This window comes from Halichoeres trimaculatus, unplaced genomic scaffold (assembly GCF_033239565.1).
Source record: "Halichoeres trimaculatus isolate MK-OKI-2021-1 unplaced genomic scaffold, fHalTri1.1 fHalTri1_scaffold_9, whole genome shotgun sequence".
NCBI lineage: Eukaryota > Metazoa > Chordata > Actinopteri > Labriformes > Labridae > Halichoeres > Halichoeres trimaculatus.
The window spans coordinates 20,687,209-20,710,710 of NW_027437188.1; the positions used below are offsets into that span (position 1 = coordinate 20,687,209).

Genomic DNA, 23,502 nt, shown 5'->3' on the forward strand with positions numbered 1-23,502 from the left:
TGTTGCAGTTGCAGACTAAATCCTAATTTCACATAGGGGAATTGTCTGTCTTCATATGAACTTGAGTGCTTTATCCCTAGGACCTTGGGTTGTCTCCCATCGGCTCAGATCTCACCTCAGTCAGAGCTTATGTCTGCACAGGACTGGCTTCCTTCTCTTTTAGATAAAACTCATGTGTCTCTGTACGTCCCAGAATGTAAAACTTTTACCATCAACTGGTGTTGTGTCATTGATAGCACCTATTTGACATACATGAAGGAGCGGATAAAATGAGATCTACTGTATGTTTTCTAATTTTGGATGAAGAATTGAGTCCTTTCTGTATTGAAAGTTGTATAAATTGAATTCTGCATGTAGGCGGTATTTTGGACTGGTGTTGATTGTAGACTGTGACATGGAAAGATTCAGGTAGGCCACATGGAAGCAGGCGACTCCTGACTGGGGATGGGTACCTTTTACATTTGTGAAACCGATGCCTAGTACCTGGCGTTTGGTATTGGTACTGTTTTGTGTTTATGTGGTAATGAATATATATATTTAATAATAACATCTCATAGTTTTCAGTTAAACATTTATTTCTCAGTACATAAACTTGCAATGCTGTGTTCATGTTCAGCATGGAAAATTGCCTACCCTTCTACTCCCTCACAGTCGCAAGGATGCGTTTAGGTACCGAAACATGGTACCTTTTGATTGTATGTGAATCGGTACTTGGCACTAAAGATGGAATTCGGTCAGTACCTATAAATGTACATAATTTTGGTGCCCATCCCTCCTCTGACACAGCCTTGTAAGCGTATTAGGAAGAGGAAGCTGAGTTAAGTCCTGAGGAAAAATATGCTGTGCAGTAACTTTTTTAACAACTGGTTTAATTAAAGAACTGGGGCAATCCTAACACGAAAAACATAGCCACCGTGTTATTATTCTGGTTACATATATATATATTTTTCTACCTTGTTGTGCTTTTGCTAAACTTTAATTCTGTAAACTTTCTTTTTATGTGACGCTCAAAGGATGCTCTTATCTTTTTAGGTGTGAGTTCCTGTTCATGTCAGGCCCATGCTCTGGACAGGTGTTGTTTTTTGTTCATCAACCTCTAATGCCTGAAAGGAATTTCTGTAAAAGGCTCTTTCCTCATCTCTTGCACTATTTCACCCCTCTTCTACTTGAGCGTACGGTTTGTTGATAGAGAATTGCTGCTTGCAGTATTTCCAGTAAAGAAAAAAGTAACAGTAATTTATGACCAGTGCTTTTGATTCCGAATTGAAAATATTTGCTGCTTGGCAAAAGCTTTGGAAAATGATCTGGCAATGTTTTGCACATGGAATTGTAAATCATGTAATGAATAACGGATTCATTCTGGGTCAGTGTTCGACCACTTTTCTTTTATTACTGTTGAACATTTTATGTTGTGAGACATACATGCATATCAGTCTCTGTAGGGTAGACGTACTTTTACTGGTGTGGCTGCTCCTGAACATGGACAGCATGTAAAAGAGTTTGACTGACATTGAAAAATAAAGCTAAAAGTCAGTCCAATCTGAATTTTAAGATTTCTAAATAATAATAATAATAATAATAATAATAATAATAATAATAATAATAATAATAATAATAATAATAATAATTATTATTATTATTATTATTATTATTATTATTATTATTATTATTATAGATAAAAAAGAAAAAAGCTTTTAGTTTTAAACTCAAAAATGTTGTGAATGGCAGGGCATGAAAGATGATCTCTCAGTAACTTCAGTGTTTGTTCTCACAGCTTCAGATAACAATGATCTCTATCACAGACCTGGAAAGAGCTCTTCAGCGCAAGTTAACAACCGTACCAGGCATATAGTTTCTCTTCTCTGATTCTTACCACTCAAAAAGAAGCACCGCAGAGCCCCAGGCCAATGATAAGGATTTTATTTTGAGTTCCAAGTAATATGAGCATATAAAGCATCTACTTTCTCTGTTTATCTGGCAGTGAGATAATATTAGACCATTTTTAGAGAGGTCAGGCTTATGTCAATGTGAAGAACTAGTTTAAAATGCAAAAGTATTATGCATCAAACAAAATTGTTTTTACCATTATTACAATTTGTCATCTTTGTTAGGTCCTGCATACCTGACACTTTCACTTGTTTCACTCACCAGAATGAGGGATATGACTTATATTGAAAGTGTGCAGCAGACTCTGGTTTAGATTAAGTTATGATGGGAACAACATGGTTGTAATGTCAGCTAACCTTTTGTGTGTTTTGGTCTCCTGTCCAAGATGTATTTGACCAAAATTTGCTCACTGTAGCCAAAGCTAGCTTGTGCCAAAGCTAACTTGATGATTTCCTCTGACAGAATGAGCTTTGTTTTTGCTAGCAGCTCACTTGTTTTGTTTTCTAAAGCTTACTGAGAAGATTGACAAAATACTATTTTTAATGATTAGCCTTAAAGCTGGCTGCCAAGGTGTCATATGAGCTGAATTATTGCTACTCTTGACATTTTTTTTTGACACACAGAACTGCACCAGAACTATGTTTTTAGATATATTTCCAAAGGCAATTATTAGAGGAAATGAACAGCTCTGGAAAAAAAAATCCAATGCAGCTTCTGGTAGATGATGTCAAAGTTTCCAGTATTTGATTTAAGCTTTTGCCAATCAGAGAGCCTCTTTTGGGTGTTCTGTTCAGAAACTGGTATAAGAAAAATCAATTTTCACCAAAGCACCAAAAATACTTAAGTGTTTTCTAGGAAGATTTTCTGCTGCACTGAAAGATAAACAGAGGTCAATACAAACTTGAAAGACCAGGTGGCTTGTTGTTTCCATCAAAGCTGCTGTGATAGAGTTTAAAGCTTTTTTCACATGCAATGTCAGCCACAGCTGTTCTACTTAGCATTCATTTTGTTATCACTGCCAGGAAGCAGAATGGATGATAATGAATCCGCCACATGGTAAGAATGAGGAGGGATATGATGGGAAAAGAGAAGAAGTCATCAAAAACACAAAATAGTCGGTCAAAAAGTTATTTTTCTATATATTAGAATACTCTTACATGGTTTGTCACTTGTTGATATTACCTGCTGTGTCCTGTGAACCTTCCTTTTCTAGTTTCATTCTTCAGTGTACCATTAACTCTGTAGATGTAGGAATGAGATGCCAGGTCACAGGCTTGGAAGTAGTTGTTCTGGCAAGGTGACAGACTCTGTAATACTACTGCTTCTTGGTTAGCATATAGCTACCAGAGGAAGAAGCTCATTACAGCCCTAATGGCTGCCATATGGCAGGGAAGTTCTCACACACTAAACAAGCACACACTCATCTCTCCAAATGCACTTCAGAGCTGTTGTTTACCAGGTTAATGCTGAGCGGGTTGGGGCTAATGGTCTGTGATTGACCATGTGCTCCAAAGGCTCTCTGTGAGATTCCACAGTTGTAGAGAGCCCTTTCAGATTTAAGGACTTCATTCTTAGTGAACTTGGCTTGTGGGGTACAAATGAGGAAAATTAGACTGAGAAAAAAAATTAACTGACAGAGATCCTCCAACCGTAGATGTGAATATATTTCTTTGAATTTCTGGAAACTGGGGTAACTTAGTGAGAAAAAGGTGGATTTTATCTTTTAAGGTCAACAAGTCAATATTTTGCCGTCAGAAAGGTAGCTCCAAACTAAATAAACTTTACACAAACTTTTATCAGTCAGAACACTAGATTGAGATCCAACTTTAAAACACAGACTGCAGCTGTTTGGATCTTGGACAAATAGATGGATGTGACCGTTCTGGTTTTGGACATGCTATATTCATGTGGGGAGTTGGTCAGTAACACAATTTATGAACATGACAGACCGTATTGAAACTCAGTAACTCAGAACATGTGACACATGGTATTTCCTAGAAGCAAAAACAAACTTTCCATGATGAACTATTGACATGGATACTATCTAAGCCAGGAATGAAATCCATTTCCAATGGTTATTTTTCAGCAGAACAGCCTAGCTTTTCACTACACAAACTGTGGTTCATCTTTGTCATCACCCTCAGCCCTTAACTTATTATTTTCTTTGTACATTTTTCAAACCTGTCAATATGTGGACCAAACAGGATGACTTTTTTAAATATAGAAAGTGGAGATTGATGAAGGCTTTTATGAAGATGTAGGTAAAAAAAGCTTAACACAGAAAGTAAATTGTCCAATGTTGTTTTAGAATACTTTTCAGCAATATGGTAACATGATGGTTACACCTACTCACTAAGGTATTTCCTTGTGAAAAATAGACAGACGTAGTCTCCCATTAACGGACTTGCATGCCATCTAGAGTGCCTTCACACCAGGACTGACTGGAATAGTTCTTTGGCAATAGGCACCACTTCCCTCCTTGGCCTAAGTTTTATTACGTCACTAAGAATGTGGACACTGCATTTGCACTTCAGAGAAAAACAGCTTGTAGTTTGAATAGCATCTAGACAATTCTTTTGCAACTCAGGTCTTTAGGTCCCAATATCATCTCTCTCCCTAATGAACATAAAATCATTTAAGTAAACACAAAGTACTCGTGTTTTTTTTTAAAAAAGGATAACTGCTTATTGAAAAAAAATCCACTCTGCCATACCCATATTCTCTGCTGCTAAGTTACTTAGCCTACCACATAGTTCCTACTGGTCCTCGCAACCTGAGATAGATGGAGAAAATGAGTTTGAGAGTACATCACTGAAGTTTTTAAGTAGGCACCCCCCTTCACTGGTTTGGTGCTCATTTAGGCTTGCAACCTCTTTGGATGCCTCAGCAGTTTGCACAAGCAGCCCCTCTGTATGTTAAACACAGCCTTTATTCTTACGTTCAACAGATTCAAGCCCTGTATGTGCAAAATCCAGATGGTGACATCAAGCAAGCAATCATGTTTGAAAAAGTACAGGGTAGGCAAAGCCCAACAAGAAGTCTGTTTGGGCCTGTGCTCACTCCTGTCTGGTTAGGCTGTTTGTTCCAGCCCCCAAAACTCTAATGACGGATGAGGGAAGAGAAACTGAGAAGAAAAGGATGGAGCCAGCCATCAGTCTCATTCAGTTCCCCTGATTTCTTTTTACTGCTTTCTTTGACAGATCCTTCAGTGTCTCTTTTACACTCAGTCCACACACTTCCCTATTTCAAGAATTGGATGGCTTATTGCGCTACAAACCCTTTACCTCCTACTTCTAGACAATCAAACAATAAAACACTTAAACTGTGAAACTCAACCATCAAACACAAGCTTTTTGTGCCTTTGATCTAGTCCTATGTGGTTGAATGAGAGCCAAAAAAATACCCTCTCAGAACTGAAGAATGTGATTGATGGTATTCCTTTCTTGGGCTGGCTGTTCATCTCATTCAGTGCAACATCCTGAAAACAATCCCACTTTTGTCTCGTCTTTCTTGCTACTGAGCATATTGTTAAATCTTACTTTCCTGTCTGTGACAGGTTCTTTAAAGCTCCTCAGCTGTCTGTGGGTAACCTTTGACCTTTGCACGAGTTCACAGGATTGTTTTTTTCTAACAGCACGTTGTTGACCTTTGTTTCCTTGCTTTGAATAGTTTTTTCAAGTTACAAAAACCTGCAAGGGATTCTCGTTCACATTAGTCAACTAACATGGTAATAAAGCTGTATGAATCTATTGAGCAGGTTTTGACCCTTTAGATTTTTCTTTATATGAGTTAAATGTCTTGAACTTAACTTTTAATATTTCCAGAAGAGCATTGGAAGAGTTATTATGGCAATCTGCCAAATGACTGTTTGGTTTATTCACTAAAAGCCCAAAACATCAGTCACCTGATGACACAGGAGAGAAGTCAGGGTACAGACAAAGCATGTAGGATTCATTTTCTGTGAAAAGCTGTTGAGAAATCCAGTCTAATCAAATATGCTTAACCATCGGAAACCAACAAGGCTGTCTCTGCCTTGACCTAAATATCAGTGTATACACCGAGTGTATTGGCAGAAGAGCTAGCTGGATTAAAGCCAAACACACTTAACACCAAACAAGCCCAAGGCAAGTGCAAAGATATAGAACTAAAGAAGAGGGCATGACAGTAACAATAAAGGTTAAGCAATGTAGCTCCAACCAGCCACGTTATTTGTAATATAATAAAGGATTATTTTTTTGCTCACAAATTTCCTGATTCTACAGAGAATAGGATTTATCTATGTCTGTGGTAGGGTCAGCAGAGTTTGCATAAATGGTGAAGTGAAGGGGAGGGGAGGGGAGGTGGGTGTAAGCCAGTTGAACCTTCAGGTGGAAAATGTCAAGATTTAAATATTCAGGTCTTGGGCAAACGTCTGTAATTTCACACTCAATTAGCTGGCTCAGCTGCTGAAGTCTTTCTGGTGTTTGAAAGAGAAGTCAAATACCTTTTCCTTTAGAAAAGTTCCTATTTTTCCATTGGTTTACTTTAAGAGCAGATACTCTGATTTCATTTCTTTTGGTTTAGTCTCATTGCCATAAAAATGTCTTTCTAATGTTAAAAAATAACTCCAGCTGAGTATAAGCTTAGAAGGGCTTTAATTTCAGTCCGGACATCGTATTACTGTAGGTAAACTGCCATTTGCCAATTTGTTACAATAGAGTTTTGGGGAGTAAAGACTTAAAAATGTTGGAAAACCCTCCAGTTGCTCACTCTCCAACTCTTATGGAAGAAGAGTTTAAATCACATTTGTTTTGAATATCAGTTCCGACCACTGAGGTCTGACATCTAAGCCTTCCAAATTCATCGAACACTGTTCAGAGACCAGCAACTCAGCTGAGACCTGCTGATTCAGTTATTGATCTTGACTTTGTTTCTGTGTAATGTCTTTAACAGTAGGACAAAGAGCAGATGGCTTCAGGATTATTGATTTATGAAATGTCAAAGTACTTCAAATAGTTTCCTTTTTTTAAGGAAGGAAGAGTGTTGGTCCTTTGAGAGGTTTGAGGAGGGGAAGCACTGTACGGTAGAGGACAAGTGATTTCCAAAACACATAATGGCAAAGGCAGGGATTGAGACTTGGTGGCCAGTGTTTGTCTGCAGAGAACACAAGAGCATTCAAGCAGCTGTTGGTTCTCTCAGTTACATGATGGGAAACCATTATCATTGCTCCTCATAGGCCTAAGGGAGGCTTACACTCTCTACTAGCTTCTGAACAATCAATTAACTCAACACGTGAGGTTTTCCAATTAATACATCTCTTGTCAGGTCAAGTCGAGTTACTCTATTTATACATCAACAGGACAAAAATTCCAACAGGAATTGCTTCACAGTGCAATTTACAGCCTATCTCAGTAAACGTGTTCGCGATTAAGTAAAGTGATACAATATAAGCATTGGCTTACACAGTAAAAGACAGTAATGCTAATAAAAAAAACAAACAAGAGGAAATTAATTGAAGCATTTGGAGGAAGTAGTTGGGTCTTTAAATGTGATTTGGAATCATTAAATGAGAAATAGGACTTGATGTGACAAGTTGAGCTTTTCCAGAGCTTAAAGCAGAAACTTAATATCCGGTCACCCATGCAATTTAGAGACTGACAGTAGTTGTTGTTGTTGTCAGGGGACAGAGGTTGAAACTAGCAACGCTGTGTTGTATTGCTGAGCTCCGTTTCAGTCATTTCAAGCTCAATAACAAATAGTGGGTAATTAAAACCAGTTCCGCACATTACTTTTAAGAAATACAAACCTGTCAACCCAGAACAGATGTGATTTGGTGCCTTGAAATGGGACAACTATTTTCAATCATCTAAAATGGAGAAGAGCAGCATCGATCAATCCCAAACTACTTGTTGCAAGTATTACTTGCTTTCTGTGACATTAACATTTAAATACAAGGTGCAACAGAAGTTCCTTTTTTATTTTGTTTTAACTTTTATTTAACCAGAAAAACCTCATTGAGATTAAAAATCTCTTTTACAAGAGTGTCCTGGCCAAGACAGCATAAAGTCATCAGTCAAAACATCTGCAGCCAGATGTGTTTGCCTCCAAGTTGCTCATCATTGTCTTAAAAGTATCTAGTAACACCAGATCTTTTAGTTTCAGGTCTTTTTGTAGTTCATTCCAAGCATGTGTAGCTGCAAACCTGAATGCCCTTTTTCCCAGCTCAGTTCTTACTTTTGGAACAGACAAAAAGAAAAGATCCTGGGACCGAAGATTATAAGATGCTGTGCTCTTCTGACTGATGAAGGTCAGTAGGTAGGATGGAAGCCTAACCCTAAGCTTATATATCAGTACTACATGACAGTGAAATGCTGTATGAATATGGGCAGTAGGGGCAGTGAAGTGGTGTAGGGGTTCCAAAAGAGCCAACGCTGCATCAGGAACATGAATGAAACAAAGTTTTGAAGACAAGCTGATGAACCACAATGTGCAATGTGTCGTAGCCTGTACACAGTGTCCAAACAGCTAACAGCTAGTGTCATGGTCAATAACAGCAAATTTATTTTAAAGCTGAATGTAAGACTAAATCATTTTAACCCCTGGCTAATTCATAGATGCACACAGTTTTCAAATTTGAAGAGTGGAGCAATATTTCAAGCCGGAGACATACGTATGTGCTTTCAGAACTTATCAATGAATAATTCTGTGTTGAGGTAAGTGACGTGTCATCAAAACTTGCAGTCCTTCACTTTGATCAAGATTGATGATCATGGATTTTACAGTCAAGGCTCATGGGCCACACAAGGGAGTCCGAGTGTAGAATATTCAAGAAAAAGCTGCAGGTGTTCATGTATCAGGGGATTTGAAGCCAAAGGTAGTTAGACAGCTAGTTCAAGAGGAGGTCATTGTAGTTCATGGACTTCATGGAAAGAGTGTTGTGGACATAAACCAAAGATTTGTACCGATTGCGATTACTCAGCTTGAAGAGTCACAGCACATACCAATACAAGCATCTGTGTTAGAGGATGTATGAATTGCAGTTGTACTACTTATATGTGGGAGGCCTGGATCACAAATGGATGCCTATTCGTTGCACAGAGGCAGAAATAGTTATCTTTTCCTTACATGTACCATGACCAACAAGTTATCGATGCAAAGTCAGACAGGATAGTTTCTTTGAATTGACTCTTCTAACTTTATTTGGGTGTTTTAATCAGATTAAGACAGAAATGGGCCATTTACAGATCCATATGTAATAAGATAAACTGGGTTAACCAAGAACTAAACTACTTAAGACATGTTTTACAGAGAGGATCTGAAAGGTGATGTTGTAGAAGAGGTTTCTCATGGTGGCCCATAACTCTTTATGAAGACTTTCATACTTATGCATCCAAGTGCATGTGCAGCACTATGTTTTCTATTTATTACCTTGCTTTTGTTTGGCCCTGATCCACATGTGTTAACAAGACAAGACAGAGGAGTAGTTGCCTTTTTTATGGATGAGTCAAACGACAAACTATCTTTCTTTTTTCATTAGAGGAGGTATTGTTTTTATGTTAGAACTTCTTGGATTTAAAGGTGAAAAAGAGAGTGCTATAAATGCTATGAAATAGTTGTGCTCTTCACTTCTTTTAGATTGATAGTTTTACAAAGCACTGGGGTATTTTTTGGCTGAATGCACAGAAGGCTTATGTTCAGTAGGTCTCCTCATGTCATCTTTATAGCTCAGTCCCTGAACTCTCACAAAAGACGATACATTCTGGTGGTGGTGATTTCCTGCATGTTTGGTCCAGGGCAGGAGCACATTGCACATGGCTTCTAGTACACATGCAAAACTATTCAAATCTTGTATTACCATTCAATGTTCACTTGATGTCTGCCAAGTGAAGCCAGGTTACGATGCGTTACGGATAAGTGATAAAAATTTTTTTTAAAAATCTGTATAATGAGCCTATGTTGGTTTGGTCTATACTAAGCATACCAAGGTAATCTTTATGCACAAGTAATCACAAGAGGTGTGTTTAGGATAGAGAGAAATTCTGACAAGACCAGACCCAACACTTTCCTGCATGCATTCAGAGCACGTTTGTTCTAATTTAGCTACAGTCTGTGCTTGGCGTCTTAATGATGGTTGCAAATGACCCTGAGCCAATATGGAGAGCTCATTAAGGCACCCAGGAGCTGAAGGATCAAAGTGGAGACGCTAAGAGGACAGAGCCCTGCTGTTACATGTCCGTCTTTCCCCCCATGAGTAAATGAAATGTGCAGAGCTGGGCTTTTCTCTCGATGTGTGTGTGTGTGTGTGTGTGTGTGTGTGTGTGTGTGTGTGTGTGTGTGTGTGTGTGTGTGTGTGTGTGTGTGTGTGTGTGTGTGTGTGTGTGTGTGTGTGTGTGTGTGTGTGCATTCTTCATTGGGAAGAAATTTTCTAGAATCACCTTCCTAAACTGAAGGATATTGAGCTGATTACTGAGTGAGGGTTCACAAAAAGCCAGGCAGGACAAAACACCTGAGCAGTTTATGTTTGCTGAGTGTTGCAAAAAGACAAATTACCATGTAAAAAGTGAAACAAAAACAAACCAAAGGAAAGTTGAACCTCTTTTAAAGGAATTTTCTCCCCAAATGATTGACTTTTATCAAGGATTCCTCTCCAGATGCTATAGCTAACACTGTCTGCCCTTAGAAACCAAGTGTGGGTGTGGCCTGAAAAACAAATATGGCGACCCATCCTTAGTTTCTGAGGTCCCTCAGAACTCAGCCGGTTACATCCAACTATAGAGCTTGTATTTGCAGAATGTGAATTGTGACCCCTGCCAAGGAAAGGTTTCAATTTCCTGCCTAACAGCTTCTACAACTTTAACTAAGTATTGTATTCAAGAATCTTTCCTTCTGGAATCTGGTTCTTCTTAACTTTTGGTCATCATTTTTTTTTTATCCATCTGTAACAAATCAATTCATATTGCTTGGTCTCTGCAGGGACGATGTATGGAAAATATGTAGTTGTTATGATTTAGCACCGCTTGTCTCGAGCACTGTGCTTTGCATCACATTGATTAAAACAACCTGATTGTAGTTTTTAAAAGTAAGCATCTCAAATGTTCAGCTGGAGATGGTTTAGTCCTTATAGATTGCGGTGGTCTTCTGTCATATTCAAGCAGCATCTCTTTCCATATTTTTCCCTATCCTGCTTTTATCATTGTATTTTCTAGCATATTTATTTATGTGCACAGATGGTAGAAGGGACATTTTATCCAACCATTACAGGCTGTTAATCATACCCTGTTGTCTGTGTATGATATTGGCCAGGGTCCATGCTCCATGGGTGTCTTCTTGACTACAGAAACAGATGAAATACCCCAAAGACCCCAAATGACCCAGGAAGATACTGCTGATAAGTTAACTTGTTAAGTATGCTCAAACCCAAAACAGAAAACGTTTCCAGGTTTTTACCAGAGGGGCATTTGGAGCACATCTCTGCTGGTTTTTTTCTTTTTTGGCAACTGTCCTAACTGTATGTGCTTTACATTTAACTTCATATAATAACCTGAACTCCAGGAGATTAAAAACCTGTACAACTTTTATTGCAAACTTGTTAATGATCAGGTGCACATCTGTGTTTATGAAAGAGGGGCCTCAGGCAACTGTGCTCAAAAACTGTCTGTAGTATAAGCACCCTAATTACACATGCAGACTTACTTTTGTCATATGCTTTTGATAAAGCTTTTTTTCTACCATAAAGCTTGCAGCTCTTTACTTCTCTCTGTCCTCTCTTTCCAAATTATTTCTCCAAGTTCTGCTTCTGATATTTCCTGTTATTCAAAGATAAACTGTTGCTTAACACATAGCTAAAAGGTCCATCAAGTCTTTTAACAGATGGAGAGAAAATATTAAATAACTCTTCCTTTCCTCTCTGTCTCTTTGCTCTCCCTCTGACAGGAGGTGTCCGTCCAAGTGCAATGCATTTCACTGTTCACTGTTTTTCTAAAGCAAACATAAAACACTGTGTCATCTGTGGAAAAGTTTGGCTGCATTGCCATTACTTGGACTAGTACAACAGTGGCAATAGCAGTAACTTAATCCATATTTTAAAACATTAGTGAACAGATCGTTGGACTACTAGATCGAAAATCATTTTAATAACTGACATCAACAGTTTTACAAAAGTTTGCCACAATTGCAGCCAACACTGTAAGTTCTGATATCAGTAACTTCAATAAAATTTCAGGAAACTGAAAACATGAAAGGGAAATAATCCGTTCCTGTGTTCTTTGATTTCCATGACCGGTCAGAAAGAGAGACATAATTTCAATTTTTTCTTGAAAAAACCATTCCCAAAGATTATGTTTACCCTTTGAGTAGTTTTACAAGAACAGCACGTCGAGACATGTTGGTATCACCAATTGGTCATATTCCCTGGTTTTCTTCTTGTCTAGTGACATGGATGAAGCCTATGCAGAACATGTTTACAACCTGGTACAAAAATGGTTTTGAGTAATATTTTTGACTGTTTATTTTTTCAAGTTGTAAAATGTATGAGTTTTGTCCATGTAAAGGCATATCTAACTTGACTGACTGACCCTTGGAGGAGAGCTATCATTGCTCAACAGCTGCCCCACTGATGAGGCAGCTTGCAACATCTGCTGATATTAATTGTTTGGAGTTTTCTTCAATGGGCCTTGTGAAAGCAGGAATCATTTGATGCAGATTGCTTCAAATACCGTCGATTAACTTGATGGTGAGCTGACATTCTTTTGATGATTTGCAGATGATAGAAACCATCATACTTTATGCGAATGAAGAGCCTGAAGGATAAACAAGGGCAAATCCTGAAACCTTTTTCTATTGGAAAACACTGACAGATTGGGGAGATTATAAGGATTAGTATAAATCAACACAAGTCTTTTTTTTTATTTTAGATTCTCACCAATAACACCAAGGAAATTATAAGAAAGTTGAAAGCAGACTTAGAACCTTTTTTTGACTGTTATATCCATGAATCAGGCTTTTAAATCTTTTTCTTTCAGATGTCAATGAATGTGAAGTGGATAACGGCGGCTGTGAAGGTTTCTGCTGCAACACCATTGGAAGCTTCTACTGCAAGTGTCCTGATGGCAGTGAACTAGGGCCAGATGGCAAAGCATGTCAAGGTAAAATGGACATGGATGTAGCCAGTGATCACAAAAAAAAAAGACTCAGAGCTGTTTCAGCCTGTCTGCTCAGCTTCAATGTCTGGGCCAGGTTCAGTGGATTTGGTTCTGCATCTTGAGCCCTTCTTGAGAACAGTTTTTAAAGAGCTTTTTAAAAAGTTTTAAAGCATGACAGTTCACCAAACAAAAAAAAGACAACCTTGGTAGTATTAGACGTATTTAAAATTCAACCTCATATAATGCTTAGCTAGTCATCTAATCTAGCCAGGAGCAATTTGGGGGTCCAGTGTCTTGCATATCTGAAGTTTATTTTAGGCATGGGCATGTCTGTGTTTGTTTTTAAACACATGATGAGTCGATGTATTAAGTACATTTTTGTGTAAAAGTTATCAAGTGGCACTCTATACTGAATTTCTCAGTTTTCCTTTTATCAAAAAACAAAAACAAAAACAAAAACAAAAACAAAAACAAAAAACAAATCTTTAGAGCCTTTTTTGTCTTTTGAGGGTGTTTTAAACTAAAGGTCCTCCTTTATTTTTCCATCACTGGTGACCTTTTTTACAGTTTTTGTAGAAGAGCTAATACTGCTACTGAAAAGTGACCTACTGACGCCTCCTGGTGTCTCCATTGGTCAAGTGTCCCTCACTTTGCAGGACAAATGCAGATCAAAAAGAGTCAGAAAAAAAAGGATTAGATATGTCAAATGGATTAAAAAATAGTTCAAGAGATTAGATCATTTGAATTTATTCCCAGTCCCAAACCGTTTGCAGACACATTTGTGGGTTTGAGGGAGTACTGTCAACCACTACAGACACATTTAATTGTCTAGACCTCTGCCTTGAACCAACCACCTATCCAGACAGCATCACTTCCCTTTGACTGTTTCCTCTTAGCTCTGCCGACTCATCAGACCTTACGGAGAAAATGTTTGCCACCGAGGCCCATTTGTTCTAAACAGTTAAAGGTGTGAACAAATGCCCCTGACATTTGACCCCTGAGACAAGATTTTGTCACTCTCGAGTCATTTAAAGTCTGAAAAAGCTGCTACACAGCTACAGCAGCTGTGAAGGTCTTCTTTTACAAGGTTTTGCCTGAGTCGTGCCTGTGTTCAAGTTGGCAATGAACGCAGAGACTCAGGGTCTGAAAACTAAGCCATGGAGAACTTGTTAGAGTAAGTTTTTAAATATTTGTTGGAATTTTAAATCGAGTTTGCAACACTAGAGAAATAAGGGAGCTCATTTTTCCATTTAGGTAACTGCACAATTTTTTTTTACTTCAAATGTAAACAGAAATTCAGTAACTTGCCATTGCTACTCATACAAGTCACACAAAAAAGCTCATTAAAAAAAACAATCCCAAAAACATTTGCTCTTACACCAGAGTTCCTCTTTTGTAGCGGTAAATGTCCTCCCTGTGGTGCTCATTCTGAAGACCACCTGTTTGTTTCCTGCTCCGGCCAAAGCAGCGCCTCCCCATGTTCAGTCCTCTACATTGTCTGCTTGTAGATGCCAGCTCAGCAACTCCGCTTTGAGCCAGATGGTGTCACACGATACCATTCAGACCTCATGCCCCTCGACCTCTGACACCAGCACCACTGCCACCGCTGCTACCATACACCAACGCGCTAACTGGTGAAAAGCAGCCATTGTGTCTCTCTCACTGAAATCCTCTCACATGAGGAGACTAATAAGTATATTAACCTTGGCAAACCTCCTCCTGTGTTTATTGTTTAGCATGTTTAGCTTCCTCAACAATAGTTGCCAATGTGTTAAAATACAAAGGAGTGCAGAATAATAAGGCGGCTCATGAATGTGATTATCCACAGGCATTTGTGTCTGATAATTTATTTCAGCACTTGTTCAGATTTCTAAGGAGGTTTGGCTAACAATTATGAATGTCTTAAATGGATCATTCTTCCAAAAAAGATTCTTTCGCTTGCCTAAAAATAGATAAAACAACAGCATTATTGCTCCCCCACACTCACATATCACTATTCTTCCATTACTAAAAAAAGCTGAAAAAGCTACTGTGAGCCAGAAATGACAACTAGGAGGAGGTGAAAAAGAATGTTTAATGTGTTGTCCAGATGTGTGGAGCCTAGCTGCCCTTGAGTTGAGTTTTCAGGTATGTTGTTGCTTCTGTCTCTGTGGAACATGAGCGTCAGGCTGACCCACGCACAGCCATATGCAGCTTTCTCCTGTACAAGATACAAATGGATCGTATGCATGCTACTGCACAAGCAGCATGATAAACCATCCATCATTCAGCCTGGAGACAATATAACCTTAGACAAATGTTCCTGCATGGAGGAGTCAGAGCAGGGGTCGATTGTGATACAGTGCAAATGATTCAGGTGGTAGTATACTTTTCTTACAGGAGAAAAGAAAAGTGTAATAAAAGTTTGAAATGATATTTTTGCAGTTTCCTATCCAGTACTTAAATGTGAAAAGTGAGTCGAAGTAATATACCTACAACTGTGAAAATCACTCATACCAAAAATGTGCTTTTCATTTTCCCTCTTTGGCTCACTGCAAATGGAATGTGTAATTAGACCACCTAAAAGTTAGATGCCAGATTTTATAAGGGATGCAATAAATGTCTTGCTTAGCTCCCCTTCATTTAAGTGTTATTTTCCTGCCACAGACTTAAGTTCTGATTCCGTCATCTTCCAGAAAAGCTACAAACCTTTAAACCCTGTTTATCTCTGATTATAATTCCAGATACACTAAGTGGCCTGTTGGTAAATGCAAGCTGACATTTCAAACAGTTTTAATATCTGCACAGGAAGTTATTTTTTGATTGGCTTTATTCTGTGACATAAATGGGTAGTTTTTCCAATGAGAATATGTGCAGGGATATAATTAGACTGGATATGACTAAAGGTTGACCCATTGGACAGATCTATGGGTCTCATCCGTTTAACTCAAAGTTAGAAAAGCCTAAAGCTGGCAAAGCATCATCTTGCATCTCATTCTTGTATTTTGGAATGGTTTGTTGAATTCAGAATCAGAATCAGAATCAGAATCAAAATACTTTATTGATCCCCGAGGGGAAATTTCATTTCAGTTACATCCTTTTTAAGACATATAAGAAAACAAACATGGGGAAACACAGAAATGGGATGAACCCAGGAGCAGCCAGCTACCCAGCGCCCCTTTGCAATACATATGAAAAAAAAACAACACTGGGAGAGGAGAGGGGGAAAAAAAGTCAATTCCAGACTATTCCCAACAGGGGGCATAGTTTGAGATCAAGAACAAAAAACACCTCAGCATATAATTGATACTGGTATTAGAATGGATCAGTTTCGACATCAGCTGATACCAAATCCAAAGAATCAATACTGCCGTCTGGACTTAAAAAGTTCGACTTCTGCATCCCTATGTTTACATGTGCACTGATGAGTGTATGATATGTTTTATTTGTGTATTTAGATGTCAATGAGTGTGAGGAGCTCAATGGAGGGTGCCAACAAACCTGTGTCAACACACCGGGCTCTTACCACTGCGAGTGCAGTGAAGGCTTCCGCATGCACGCCGATGCTCGAACTTGTATAGGTGAGTCTTGAACAAAAGAATGAATTATTCTCTCGGAAGCGAAATCACGCACCTTGCATTAAAAATAGCTTTGCTGCAAATTCAGGGTGCTATTTTTTTTATGCATTCAGTTTATGAATGTAAACATCAACCTTGAGGGTCACTTATATCCAACACCAGGATGGCAGTCCTAATCCTCAGATTATTACTGTAACACTTGAAAAAGAAGCGCTGAGCTGCTATGATTAATCACGGTGTCAAGAGGATATTAGAACATGATTTGCAAGGAGTAATGTAAGAAGTTAAAGTACTTTGTCTCCTTTTAGTACCATAAAATCTGTAGGCAGTGAGAGAATTTGTGACCTGCTGAAAATCAGTCCTCCTCGGTTGCTTTTGGTCTCACTTTTCATTCATTATACTCCAATCTTTTGACCGCAGCTTAGTGGTTAAGGGTAAGAATGGAGGCAAAGGGATTGCTAATTGTGTCTGTTAAAGTCATCAGTGTGTATCGCCAGTTATTCCTTCAGTTTTACAGGCCGCCTGTGTCACCATGTCTGTGTTTAGAGCACCCAGAAGGCTCACTGCTGATATTCATATTTGGCACATCATTAAATCACAGGAGTAATGGGATGGAAAGATCATTAGAAAGTAACCCCAGGTGCCCAGCTTGAATATCATTCTCCAGTTTTAAGCCTTTACCCCAGTGTTTTCAGTAATTACACGGCTTCAGAGTTCCAAAGTGTGAAAGCCGTATTACATGGCCAACAAATTCAATTATATCTGTCCTCCTGTGTGGATTAACTTTGTAACTCTATTAGTTCTGATAATATAAGCCAAAGCTGGGGTGTTCCCATGCTTATTTATCATCCAACTCTCTGTGTCTCATTTATTCTTAAGCTGTGAACTCTTGCTCAGTACTTAACGGTGGATGTGAGCATAAGTGTGTGGACTTGGGGAACAACCACTATAAATGTGAGTGTCGGAAGAACTTCCAGCTGAAGAGAGACGGGAGACACTGTGAATGTAAGTCATTTTTTCCATAATTTATCACTTGAGTGGGATATCTTTTTTTTCAATGACTGTTCTGCCACTGTTGCAAGTCAGGCCAAATTAATGCAAAAATAAAAATATCTGTGGCTACTGCTCGAGTGCAAGGTCGGAAAATTGTACACCAGAGAGGAAATGAACTTGAGAAGCTCTTTTGAAAACTTTTAAGCAGAGTCAAGAGCAGGAATTTTAATCTCTGGAGGCTGCACACGCATAAGTCAAACTCAGAGGTCATAAGAGAGTTCTGAATGAAGTATGTCCTCTTGATTTAATTCGGAAAGATCCCTTGCTGGCCTGACTTGGCTTCGTTTTTGTTTGTATGCAATTATGTTTGTGTGTCATCCTGTCTCTGTGTTTGTGTGCGTCAGTAAGGGACCCCTGTGACGAGAGGAATGGAGGCTGCGCCCAGCTGTGCCTCTCAGAAGAAGGCCAGGTTCACTGCAGCTGCAGACCTGGTTTTACACTGGCTGGAGATGGCAAGGATTGTGAAGGCAAGGCATTGAACACACTCTCACACATTCTGCAGATGCTCAAAAAAATCAAAAAGCAGATATCTCTGTTAAGGAACTTAAAAGAATCCTATTTAGAAATTTTCCTTTAGTAACTGCCATACTTAACTTTTTACTGGAAGTATAAATGCACCCCAAAAGACTTGTATTGATTTGAGAGGACAATGTTGGAAACTTTTCATACTAACATGTTACATTCTCCTTGCCCAAACTAGAACAGAGGAGAAGCCAGACTCCTGACTAAGTCTTCCTGCAGGAGGAAGTATTTGCTTCGTTCTGTTTGAAATCTGTACACATACAGTTTTTTTTAGACCATGTGGGAAGTTAGTTTTGTAATGCTCACGTAATAGAGCGACTGCTCCTCTGTTTAGTTCATTAATCTCTAGTGGCAGAAATCCAGCTCCAAACAAAGCCTTTGTTTAGTCCCTCTCTATTTGCATCTCTTTCTGACCACCAAGAGACTTAAGAGCCTTAGGAATGAAGGATTACTTTATCCAATAAACACAATTAAAACATATGCCAACTTCACACCCAGCATGATTAACTGACTTATTCTTATTTAAAAAAAAAAAAAAAGATACAAATTGTTTTCCATTGTGACATTTTTGCCTTTCCTCCACTTTTGTCTTTTTCATCCGTCTAGACATTGATGAGTGCGGCTCAGGACGAGCCAAGTGTTCTCATGGGTGTGTCAACATGCCGGGCTCCTTCAGCTGTGTGTGTCATCCAGGCTTTGAACTGGGTGCTGATGGCAAACAGTGCTATCGTGAGTAAATGAAGTTACAACCTCAAGCAAATATTGATCAATGTCCTTTGTAACAAGGACATATACAGCAGAACTTAAGCATTTTAATCCTAAAAGATGCTGAAATGTTGAAAAATGTAGAATGTAGAAAAATGATACACAGTTCTTAAAGGTAGGGTCTGCAGGAATGTTCGTTACTTGTTAGTAAACACAGATTCAAACTGGGCTCCTCCTCCTTGGATCAGTGCCAGCAGCAGAGCACACCCATTGTCTCCAACTGTGACTACGGACACATTCACTAGCCCAGCAACCACCTGCAACATCACATTTCTTGATGAGAAAGACTCAAGAGCCATGCACCTGACTTGGCGTGTTAGCACAAGCTAATCACTGGGTGATTTAACACATACCTGCTTATCAGAAAGCCAACTCTCATCACTCTTTGTCTCTTCGTGCTGCTCTTCAAATTCCCTAAAGCGAGTGAAAGTTGAGCCAAGCTTCACCATCATTTGGTACAAAGCTTTATCTGTTTAGCTTTTCATTTTGTTTTGATTGTGTATTTTTTGGTCTCTGCTATGTCCACTACCATAGCCCCACGGAATAGCTTCTTGTACTCGCTATCATTAACACGCCAAGTCACTTGTGCACTGGGCGCGCTGTGATTGGTTGATGTAACCATGCTTACTCTCTATGCTTAGTCTCAATACAACCAAAACATCAACAAATAGGCTGAAGAGGGGTTCGAGGCAGACACAGACACTGAGATGTATGCATAGAGGCCCAGAATTGAAGATTTAGCAGGATTAGTCCTAAAAATTGACATTTTGTTTTATTATTTAGTAAAATCCTGCAGACTCTACATTTAAGACGCAACAATAGCAAAAACCATAAAGCATAATAAATCACAAGGCTAATCATGCTATATTTGCTAACCTATTGTAGTTTGATCCTTTTGTAACCACTTGCAATTAACCAGCTATGCATGCGGTTGAATTCAGGTGCTAACACTTCCTATTTGCATGCAACATGAACTTTTATCCACCAGCATGGTTGCTGTAAAAAGTCCTCCATGTAGCCTGAACTTATGCTTCTTCGCAATCTTCCCTTACTATTTAGATTCTAGCTTGTTGTGCAAGAATTTTCCATTCCTTTTAAACAATCAGTTGTTTGATGAAGTGTATGACATGATACACGTCATGAATTAAAAAGAAATATTTCCATTCCAATATCATAGCAGCCACATTTGCTCTGTTTGTGAATACACATGGTCTGAGCTTCCTAATGCCATCGTATTGTAAACTATCTGTGGTGAAGTTTAGATCTCTTCCTCTCATCATCTGTGACTTGTAATTATACAACTGGAACAAACCAAAATAGTCCTGATGAAGCCTCTATAACACTGCCCTCATGTTTCATCTCTGGTTTTGCACTTAAATTGTGGTTTGGGTCCCCTCTCCTTCAGGCATCGAGATGGAGATTGTCAACAGCTGTGAGAAGAACAACGGAGGGTGCTCTCATCACTGTGAGCACACCACCAACGGGCCGCTTTGCTCCTGCAACCACGGCTACCAGCTGGGTCGGAACAGGAAGACCTGTGTAGGTAAGACTGCTGCTCAGTGACGCGTCCTCCATCTTTGTTTCTTTGCTCTTTTTTTCTTTCATATTCAACCAATTCTGCAAAACTGGAAACCTTTCTCAGATAGTGATGAGTGTGCCAGTGGAGAGTCCTGCTGCAGTCACTTCTGTAAAAACTACCCGGGTGGCTATGAGTGCAGCTGCAGAGCTGGTTACAGGCTAAACCCAGATGGCTGTGGCTGTGATGGTAAGAGTGCTGCTTTGTTTTTTTTTTATCTGAGGCTTCTAAGCGTTTTTTGTTGTAGCCCAGTTGTGCTGGCACATTCTGGATGCACGTTTATTAGCCTATTGATCAGAATTTTTTTGTTTGACAATATCAGGGTCTTTGTCAAAATCAGGATTCTTTGTCAAAAAATAGTTTTTCCTTCAAATCCAAATTCTTCATTTCAGTCTTTGTGTATAAACTGGATTGGAAAAAAGTTACCACTTTTCTCCAATAGAGGTTACATTTTTCTCTCAAGCGGGAACCTCCGGTCTAACCCCCGGAAGAACCGGAAATCACATACACACCAAGCCAAAAAAAGCTGTTTTCAAAGCAGAAATTAACCTATTTAGAGCCTGGTTCAAAAAACGTCTCCCGTCTGAGTCGCAAATTTCACTAACCCATTGTACAGGGGGTGAATTTTTTTCAAACTTGGCCGTTCAGAGGATATTAAGATCGCAAGCTTACCCAATCAGAGACACCGCTCAGGGTCACATGACAGACAGGAGACCTATAGCTGTAGGCGAAGCCCCTGCCACTACCAATATGGCCGCTATATTAGATCTGCTTCATTTTCCGTTTCAGAAACAGACAGGCGACGTCGGGGAGACTACATCCATGTTTGATATAGTCTATGGATTCTTTTTGACTCACTTGATGTGGATTTTATGGAAAAATATGGCACCTGCTATAGTCTGTAGACATTATCATCATCATTTAACGTTTTCACATGGTTTGGTGTTGAAAAAGCAAAGTAAAAATCGCAAAGATCATAAAATCAAAAAATTGCAAGCCAAATCAAATCAGCACCCCAAATAATAGAATCCAATCGCAAAAATAGCATATCGCTCCAGCCCTACTTTTTAGTCAAGCAGACAAATACTAACGTCCCTGAATTTCTCTGAATGTTGACATTGAGCCATCTCAGCACCGCTACAGCCCTCCATTCTCATGTGTTCTGTCTTCTGTCAGACATTGATGAGTGCCTCGCAGAGACCTCAGGATGTGAACACTACTGTGTCAACTCTCTGGGAACATACGAGTGTTTTTGTCGAATGGGCTTTCGCCTGGATCCGGACCAGCACTCCTGCAGCTGTGAGTGACATACCTGTCAAAGTTATGCTATAATCAGAAGTGAAATACGCACACACACACTTAGCCATTCATCATAATGTGACCCTGGAACTGTGCTTGTGTTCAGCTCTGTATGGCAGAGAGCTGGAAGACGAAGAGGAGGAGGAGGAGGAAGAAGAGGACGAGCAGCTGGGGGTCCACAGATTACCAGACCTGCTTTTCCGCAATTCACCACAGCTACTACAGTACACAGCAGCCTTGCACTACCGTGATGACACTGCTGATGATGGCAGTGAAGGTAGTGATGTGGAAAAAGAGTCAGAGACCCAGAGGGAGCGTCGAGGGGAGCTAAGAGCAGACAGCAGCATAGGTAAAGTAAAACAAAAGTGACGACTCAAGGATTAATGCCAGGTTTGAAATCAGGAGGATTTGATTGTTTTCCTGTTAGTTCTACAACAACACGGAACATTGATTTCATTATCTTTCAGTGTGTTTCGATGGCTCGTTCGGTGATGATTGCAGTGTGAGCTGTGAAGACTGTGTGAATGGAGAGTGTGGTGAAAACAGAGACAGATGTGAATGCTCACCTGGATGGACTGGGATCATCTGCAATGAGAGTAAGTACGTTTGCTGTGTCTGAACTATAAACTAATAGGAATAATTCTCTGGTCTGTCACGTGCCCACACATGTTGCACATGCAACCCATTTTGGACGTCCTCCTCCAGCTCTGTTTGGTTTACTTTTTTGCAATGTGGTGCAGTTTAATAGAGAGCAAAGAGATAGCTCCCTGTGCGCATCGATCTGGGGCTATGTATCAAAACCTGTCTGCCTCACTGCGTGGGAGGCTGGCTTGTTTACGGTCTCCAGAACACAGGAGCACCGAGGGAATCAATCTGTCTGCTGCTGGAGCAAAGCCAGGGCCCACAGCAAGAGCACAGCCTGAGGCCAAGGATGTCCACTACTGGGTGAGGAAGCAAGGCTCCATTGTTCCCATCCTGCTCCATGATTAATGGCTGTCTCTGGTCTGAACCTGAGTCAGGCTGGTAATCATAAGAGAAGAGCCACGTGGGACAAGTCCATTAGGAGCAATCTGTCACCGGCAGGAACACGCTCCTGAGGTAGCAGCTTTCAGATACACACCCTGGAGGTGATGGTCTGGACATGGGCTACATTTTTTAGGTGGAGAGGACGAGCCAAATTACTACCTGGAGAACTTTTATGGGAACTAGAAAACAGGAGCTGAAAATAGCAGGACATAAGAGGAAAGGGTATACTTAGTTTAAATTCAGATTTAAATTCAGATTTAAGGTGCCATGCTACAAAGTTATGTCAGAAACTGGGACCTGACAGCTTTTATCCATTTTATACATTTTGTGAAATGGATCATTACTAACATGGAAACACAGTTTAAAATTTTTTTCCTACATTTGTCTCATTAATTACAACTTAATATAACCTAAACTTTGTTTTCTGAACATTTTCTTTTCTTTTACTTTTATGGAAACTTTGTGGTCTGAACCCTAGTGTTATACCAATTCCTGGTCAAACACAGGACCAAATTTATCAACCTTCATATCACTGTGGTAGAAACGAGAACATTTTGTGCCACTTAAACAGTATTATATGTTTTCATGCCTGAAGTAACTCCCTACATTTGGTTCAATCACACTAACTTATGGAGTTACTTCACCCTATCCAAACTACTTTTTGTCAGCACTTCTTGAAATACACAAAATTCATTGT

The 23,502-nt window shown here is 39.4% G+C and overlaps 1 protein-coding gene across 1 annotated transcript in view; it reads left to right on the forward strand.

Annotated features, from left to right (window-relative positions):
• Positions 1-23,502, forward strand: part of egfem1 (EGF-like and EMI domain containing 1) — a 57,193-nt gene that overhangs the window by 7,212 nt on the left and 26,479 nt on the right. The window contains exons 5-14 of the mRNA XM_074680250.1: positions 12,888-13,010; positions 16,445-16,567; positions 17,444-17,569; positions 17,962-18,084; positions 18,746-18,868; positions 20,310-20,447; positions 20,547-20,669; positions 21,657-21,779; positions 21,886-22,128; positions 22,247-22,375. Of these exons, the coding sequence (XP_074536351.1) occupies positions 12,888-13,010; positions 16,445-16,567; positions 17,444-17,569; positions 17,962-18,084; positions 18,746-18,868; positions 20,310-20,447; positions 20,547-20,669; positions 21,657-21,779; positions 21,886-22,128; positions 22,247-22,375 (1,374 nt within the window). The remainder of the gene's footprint in view (positions 1-12,887; positions 13,011-16,444; positions 16,568-17,443; positions 17,570-17,961; positions 18,085-18,745; positions 18,869-20,309; positions 20,448-20,546; positions 20,670-21,656; positions 21,780-21,885; positions 22,129-22,246; positions 22,376-23,502) is intronic.